Below are 7,547 nucleotides of genomic sequence, written 5' to 3' on the forward strand. Positions count from 1 at the left end.
TTTAAAATAATCTTCTTCTAGCCACCATTATGTGTCAGTCAAAATCCTGAAAAACTTTGTATGTGTGAATCCATGTAATCTTTCAAGTATATTAGATAAATTCTATTCAAAAGATATTTTAGAAATGATTAAATTGTTTTAATTGTGGAAATTCAAAGAGCTTGACTCTTAACTGTGTCAGAGCACATTTGACATACACATAAAAATATTAACCATTATACTTACCAAAAACTTGGAGAAATACATGTTTTTCATCTTCTCCTGCCTTATTTGTGGCTCTACAGACATAATGGCCCCCATCACTGTTGATTATATTCCTTACAGTAAGTTCTATATTACTTCCTTTTAATGAGTACTTTTCATTTTCTTCTATGAGTTTGCCATCCCTAAAGAATAAAAAGAAGAAATTGATCTTCATAAACCTGGTTTAATAACCTAGGAGACAATAATATTCAACTTTCTTATCTATTAGCATCAATCATTTAACGACTACTGTCATTTGTACACGAGGTTATATTTTAACCAAAGGATAGTTTTAGTAATTCAGGAAGCTTTAATGCAAATTATTAAAATTATACTTGAAAGTGTTTTGAGTTTAAATAAAAGGATAACATATGAGGTAAGTACAAATATGAACACTAATCTTAGGTTAAAAACACACTGTTTCAATTTGTATTGGGTTAACAAATACTACACTTTCTCTGCCAATTTCAAATGTACATTTAAATACTGGTGAGCAGCATATATTTTAAAACATAAAGTTAAGAGGTTCTGAAGTCGTCTTTGAAACAATATGTTGAAAACTTCTTAGATACAATCTAACACTTTAAGTGAGTAAGTTGTAGAAGTTAGTACCACAGTATTTGGACAAATTTAGGTTGATTGGAGAAACATGGTCAATAATAAAAATCACGACAAGATTAACCTTCAGAACATTCAAGTATATCCTCTCCAAAAGGTAGTATTTGCTTCCCAACCCCTTCCTGACCCCCATAACTCCTAATGCAGGAAGGGGAGAAAAAGAAACAAAAATAAAATTGGGAAATAAAGGAAGTAAGTGGGGAAAAGACTATTATATAATTACAAAATAATAAAAGTATACATTTTAAGTGTACAGTATATAAAAGTACTTTGTATACTTTCTTTAAAATTCATTATATAGTAAAAATAAATCCATGACAACAGTCTTAAAAATATCCTAAGTACAATGCAAACACACACACACAGACACACACACACAGACACACACACACAGACACACACACACACACACAAACATACCATGTTTGTAAGTATTATCAGTAAATACAAAATTATAGAATTGCATAAAATGCAATTAATTTGAAAAATAATGCCATATATGAGAAAACATAATAAAATAATCATTTTAAGGTATAAGTATTCTTTGATTATTTCCCTCATATTGTAAATTGCTCTTCAGTTAGCTCTGCCTCATTGGTGACCTCAAGCAGTACAGAATGATACATATTTACTCTTACATAGTTTTTACCATGTTCGTGTATTGTTAGTATTCTTAAGTACCATGGAGTCAGAACCAATTCATAGCTGACACTCCAGTGGGTTTTTCAAGGCAGTAAACCATACGGGAAGAGAGTGCTCAGCTTTCTTCCTTGAACCACTGGTGTATTTGCACTGTCAGAAAGGTTCCTCCTTTGAATTAGCAGAGCAGCTCTCTACAGGTGATGTGACCAGAGCTCTTACCTAATTATCTAGATTGTATCTTAGCTATTTAGTGACATCATTGCTTAAACAAAAGAACCAAAAATCACATGTAGTGACGTTGTTGTGATTTTTGTCATTGTTACATACTGTCGAGTCACATGCGACTCATAGTGATGATGCATACAGTAGCTCTGAAGGCTGCCCTGTCCTGAGAAAATCTCACTGATTCAAACTCACCAACACCCATTGCTCCAGTTACTGTATCAATCCATCTTATCCAGGGTTATCTTCTCTTGCACTGTCCCTCCACGCTTCTGAGCATTATGTCCTTCTCCAAGGACCAGTCCCTCCTGGCCCCCTGTGACCAGAATATTTGAGATGGAGCTTCAAAATCCTAGCCTCTAAACTCTCCAAGACAGAACTATATTTTTCCTGAGAGTCCATGGTATTTTTAAGACTCTTCTCCAGCCCCACAACTCGAAGGCATCACTTCTTCTCTCATCTTTAGTCATTGCCCAGCTCTCTGACACACAGTAAATAATTGCAAAGATCATGGCCTGGATTAGGTAAACCTTAGTCTCTTAGACCCACATCATCACTTTTTAGTACTATGGCGATGTCCTTGAGAGCAGATTTTCCAATTGCAATTTATCTTTTTTACTATGTCAGTCTGGAGACTAAGGTGCACCTGACACAGGCCATTTCTATGTTTCAGAGAGCTGGACAATAGCTATGGATGATAGAAGGAGAATTGATGCCTCTGAGCTGTGGTGCTGGAGAAGAGTATTGAATATACCATGGACTGCTAGGAGAAAAAACAAGTTCATCCTGGAGAGGGTGAAGCCAGGCTGCTCCTTGGAGGTAAGGATTCTGAAGCTTTGTCTGACATACTTTGGACATGTTGTAAGGAGGGACCAGTCCTTGGAGAGGGACATGTTTGGGAGTGTGGAGGGACGGTGCAGGAGAGGAAGACCCTTGATGCGATGTATTAATTCCATCACTGGGGTAATGGGGACAGGCGTGTCAGAGACAGTGAGATTGACAAGGGATAGAGCAAGGTTTAGGGCTATTGTACATAGGGTCACTATGAGTCGCAAGCGACTTCATGACACATAACAACAACAACAGTGCCAAGAGTAGTGGTGATTTTAGCAAACAGAAATTTGTTGATTAAGAGGGAGCTCTGGTAGACTAATTCACAAGATGTTACTTTCTAATCCCAAAACAATGCATCATGATGGTCCAAATCCACCATGAGCTCCTTATGGAAGGGTGATCTCTCCTAGACCATTACAGACTTATAAAACCTTCTGGAGGGCCAGCTATGAGTTCAACTCTATGAATGCAGTCAGTCTCAATTTAATGGCAATGAGTTGAGTGGTAGTTAGGTACAATTGTGTGGGCTCTGTAACGCATAAGTGCTGATTTCTGTCTACATTAGAACTAAACACGAACTGTCTCAAGTTGTCATCTTCCAAATTTATTGGCACAGACAACTAAGCACACCCAGGACTACATATGTTTGCTGAAATACGTCAGTTGGTGTGGTGTTAAGAGTGTGTTGTTCAAAATGCTTTTCCCAGCCATTGACTTTACCTTTGCCATATGAATGACAACATGCAAATAAATGTGTTAATCTATCCACAAAAGAAATGGCTAGACTCTTTTTTTAAATTGAGATGATTCAACAGCAGATTTCTGGGAAACTCACTACTAGCAAAGAAGAAGCAGTGACTGTTAAGTGTGCGTCATTTGGGCTCAAAGATTCCTGTGCCACTGAGACTGGGTCATGTAAGAGAATCAGAAGCTGCTAGAACAGAGACCCAGACAACTGAAATGAGACAGCACATTTTAGAACTGCTACTCTACAGAACCAGGGGTAGGAGGGTTTGCTCAAATTTTTGGAGCAATTAGGTGAGAATTTTGTAACATGGGCCCAAAGTCATGAGGCTGAAAAGATGGGGCTGTGAGCACATTTCAGCAGTTGTACTGTCTGACTGACTGTATCCCACTACTAGAAGGAAAACTTTTGACTTCCCTAATATAGCCCAACATTATGAGCATTATTCTGTGTGCTCTGTAGCCTATTGCAACAACTTTCAGACCCAGTGGATTGTAAGATTGGTATTGGTATAAGTGAAAGGAAAGAAAAAAAAATGTGCAGGAGCATGTAGTACATATCTAAACTCATGGGAACTGGTTTTGTATTTGCGGTTGATGGGAACCGTTCCCTTATGTGGTTTTAGTAGAGGCCAGATATGGTTATTGTTCTTTTTACAGCTAGTTTTCAGTATATTCCTGGATGACTGTTTTTGCCAATTTCTTCAGTACAATGTAGATGCCTTATTTTTGTACCATAAGTTTTGATTATATAAACTTCTGAAACTGTTGAGTCAATCGGAACTTTTGGTACAGTGATTTTTTGTGTCTAGCCCACCTTCTGATGTTTTTTGTGTCATTCAAGATAATGTTCATACAATCCTCCAGTAACACTTGATTTTTTTCTTCACCTTCTTTAGCTGCAGAAATGCTGAGCATATTCTTTTCTCTTAATTTCCCAGAGAGACTCTAAAGCTTGCTGTCAAACACAGAGGAACTGAAGTGAAAAGGAGTAATGAGAGCTGAACATAAATTTTCAAAGTGCATCTTGTGAAGATAAAGTATTATAATGAATTGTGCAAGGACAGAAATATATTTATGAACATTATGGGCTAAGCATGTTTCCATTCAGTTTCTGTTGGAATTTTAATCCCCATACCTGTTGATGGAATGAAGTCTCGAAATAGTTTTGGTGTTTTTTCTTTTGTTTTGTTTTGTTTGGTTTTGTGATGTCAGTTAAATGAAGCTAGTGTAGGATGTATCTTAAATCTGATCTGCACTAAGTTACAGAGATAAGACCATTAAGAAAAGAGATAAGAAGACGAGGGATAAAATGCCAGTCAGAGTGATTCACCAAGAAATCAAAGAATGCTACTGAAAAAAAAAAGCATCCACATGGTTAAGAGCTTCCAGAACACTAAGAAAAGAAACATTTCTGGTTTTTATAGTTATTAATTGTTGAAACAATAGGAAATGGTACAACAATATGATAAACATTTTAAGTGTAGAGAAAGGATGAAATATGGTCATCCATGATGAAGAATCTATATGCTTGCTATAGAGAATTAACAATAATTTAAAATCCAAACTAAAGCTATTGCTTTTTAGGCATCATTGAATCATAGTGACCCTATAGGGCAGAGTAAAACTGCCACATATTGTTTCCAAGGTGATAATAACTTACAGAAGCTAATTGTCAACAATACCAACATAGAGAGAGCTCTGTGGGCCTGGTGGATAGAAAGTTATGCTACCAAGCCAAAAGTGGGTGATTTTAATCTGTGGCTCTCAGGCCTGGTTTTAATTGTTTTTAGCCAAACCTTCTAAGTGGGATAGCACTGGTCTGTCCATTTACTGTACAGAGGTAACTTGTAGTTGCTGTCATGCTGAACACTGTGAGGTCCCCCATGGTGAACAGTGTTTGGTGGAGCTCCCCCATTAAAACAAGCTTGGAAGCAGGAATGGCATCAACTTTCAAAATAGCTTGCCTCCGGAAACCCTATGAACATGGAGATATGATGAAAGTTATACAAGTGTCCAGGTCTTTTGTTCATAGGGTTATGATAGTCGTCTATGACTTGATGGCACTTAACAACAACAACACAATAATTGTCACATATTTTTCCTTTGGAACAGCAAATTATTTCACACTACAAATCTTTGAATAGTGGTCTAGATTAATATTTGATAAGTCTAAAACCTCTCCAAAGTACTGAAGAGGAATGATGTCAATCTGGAGACTAAATTGCACCTGATCCAGGCCATAGCCTTTTCAATTACTTGATATGCACTGGAAAGCAGGACAATGACTAGGGATTATAGAAGAAGGATTGATGCCTTTGACCTGTGGTGCTGAAGAAAAGTATTTAATACACCATGGACTGCTAAGAGAACAAATAAGTTCATCCTGGAAAAGAGAGAAGCCAGGTTGTAAGGAGACAAGACTTCATCTGATATTCTTTGGATATGATGCAAGCCAAGATCAGTTCTTAGAGAGGGACGCCATTCTTGGGAGGGTGGAGCCACAGTGCAGGGGAGGAAGACCGTCGATGAGATGGATTGATTCAGTGACTAAGGTAATGGGGGTAGGCGGGTCGGAGACAATAAGATTGGCAAGGGATAGAGCAGGGTTTAGGGCTTGTATATAGAGTCGCTATGAGTCGCAGGTGACTTGATGGTACATAACAACAAGAAGTCTAATGAAATACTTATGTGTGTTTATTGATGAGGTGGATTGACACAGTGACTGTGGCAATGTGTTTAATTATTTCCAAGGTAAGGATGACATAGGAATGGGCAAGGTTCAGATCTGTTGTTAGTAGGGTAACTCTGAGTTACACTTTACTTGACAGCACTTAACAATGACAAGATGGAATTAAAAAATAAATGAATAGTAGTGTATAAGACAATTTCAGTGTTAGTTTAAAAATTGGTTTTTCCCACACTGAGCAGAAAGACTTGAGGGAGACTGGAGCACGATCCTGGTGAAAGCCAGACCCTGGTGAGCGTGAAACCCTAGTGGTGAAACCCTGGTGATGATAATGGAGGGACTGGCACTGTTGTGGAGAAACTGTGGTAAGGTATAACAAACGAGAGGAGCCTGAGATAAAGGACACAGTTTTGCTGTTCTTACCTGATGCTTGAAGGAGAAGAAGACTTATAACTGTTTTGAGGCAAACTTTGATGGATTATTGGGGAAGCCAGAGGCTTCTTGAATTTGTGTTGCTGAACTGAAACCGGGACTTCTACTAATTAAGGAATTGTGCTTTGCTGTTAATCTAGCCGGGGGCTGCTGGACTAAACCCAGACTTGAACTGTGAGATATTCTTTTCCTCTCCCACTCCTCAACCTATTTCTATAATAATCACCATCTTGATACCACCACTGTAAGTAAAGTCTGTTAGTCAACAATGAATATCAAACTCAAAGATTGGTGGCAAAAGGTGCAAGAGCATGGTGGCATGTCTGACCAAGCATCTATTTTCTGCTATGGATATTATTGATGGGGACAGTTGACCTTTATGAAATGGGGAGAAGTTAGAATAGGCCACTCTCAAGGTTGCATCAGGTCATTTTACACAGATACGGCAATATTTGCAAACAAAGTATGTCCTTACTACCTTATCAATCAACGAGAATAGTACATAGAATAATTCTTTTTCACAAAGTGAAGTGAACAAATGGAAATAAATGCATTAATGAAATTGCTCATTTTAGAATTCAAACAGTGCTCTGGGAGGAAAAATTGTACGTACATTTTATAAAAGTACAATGACTAAAATCTATTGTGCAAATTTACCATAAAAAAACTAAAAATTAGAAAAATAAGTGTATCACAATCAGAAGAAAGGTAACAAGGAAATTAGAACATTAATCAATGAAAAAACTAGAAATCAAAGGAGAAAATTTTTAAAGCTTAAAGTTTGTTAACTGAGGAGATTAATGATAAACTTTCATTCAGATCGAAGAAAACAATAGCAAAATAATAAATAACTGTTACAAAAAAAGAGGTAGAGACTATCACTGTAGTAACTACATAATTTAAAACCAAACAAAGGAATATTTTCAATTTTATGTAAGTAACTGCAACTAAAGTGAAATATACAAGTCTGAAACAATATGAATCACTAAAACCCACAAAAGAAAAACAATATTTAAGTAGCTCAGTATCTATAAGACAAAATAAACTTTACCGTAACAATATTCTCAGAAGAAAATAAAAAATCAATTGTTTCATTAAAATTAATTTTAAAAAAGAATATATC

At 36.8% G+C, this 7,547-nt stretch overlaps 1 protein-coding gene across 2 annotated transcripts in view; it reads right to left on the minus strand.

The window, feature by feature from the left end:
• The window catches only part of NCAM2 (neural cell adhesion molecule 2), a 781,544-nt gene that overhangs the window by 296,482 nt on the left and 477,515 nt on the right, over positions 1-7,547 (minus strand). For both annotated transcript variants that reach the window (XM_006899357.1, XM_006899358.1), the window contains one exon: positions 226-386. In XM_006899357.1, coding sequence (XP_006899419.1) covers positions 226-386 — 161 coding nt within the window. The remainder of the gene's footprint in view (positions 1-225; positions 387-7,547) is intronic.

Source organism: Elephantulus edwardii, unplaced genomic scaffold (assembly GCF_000299155.1).
Source record: "Elephantulus edwardii isolate Elephantulus edwardi_28Jun2011 unplaced genomic scaffold, EleEdw1.0 scaffold00253, whole genome shotgun sequence".
Taxonomy (NCBI): Eukaryota; Metazoa; Chordata; class Mammalia; order Macroscelidea; family Macroscelididae; genus Elephantulus; species Elephantulus edwardii.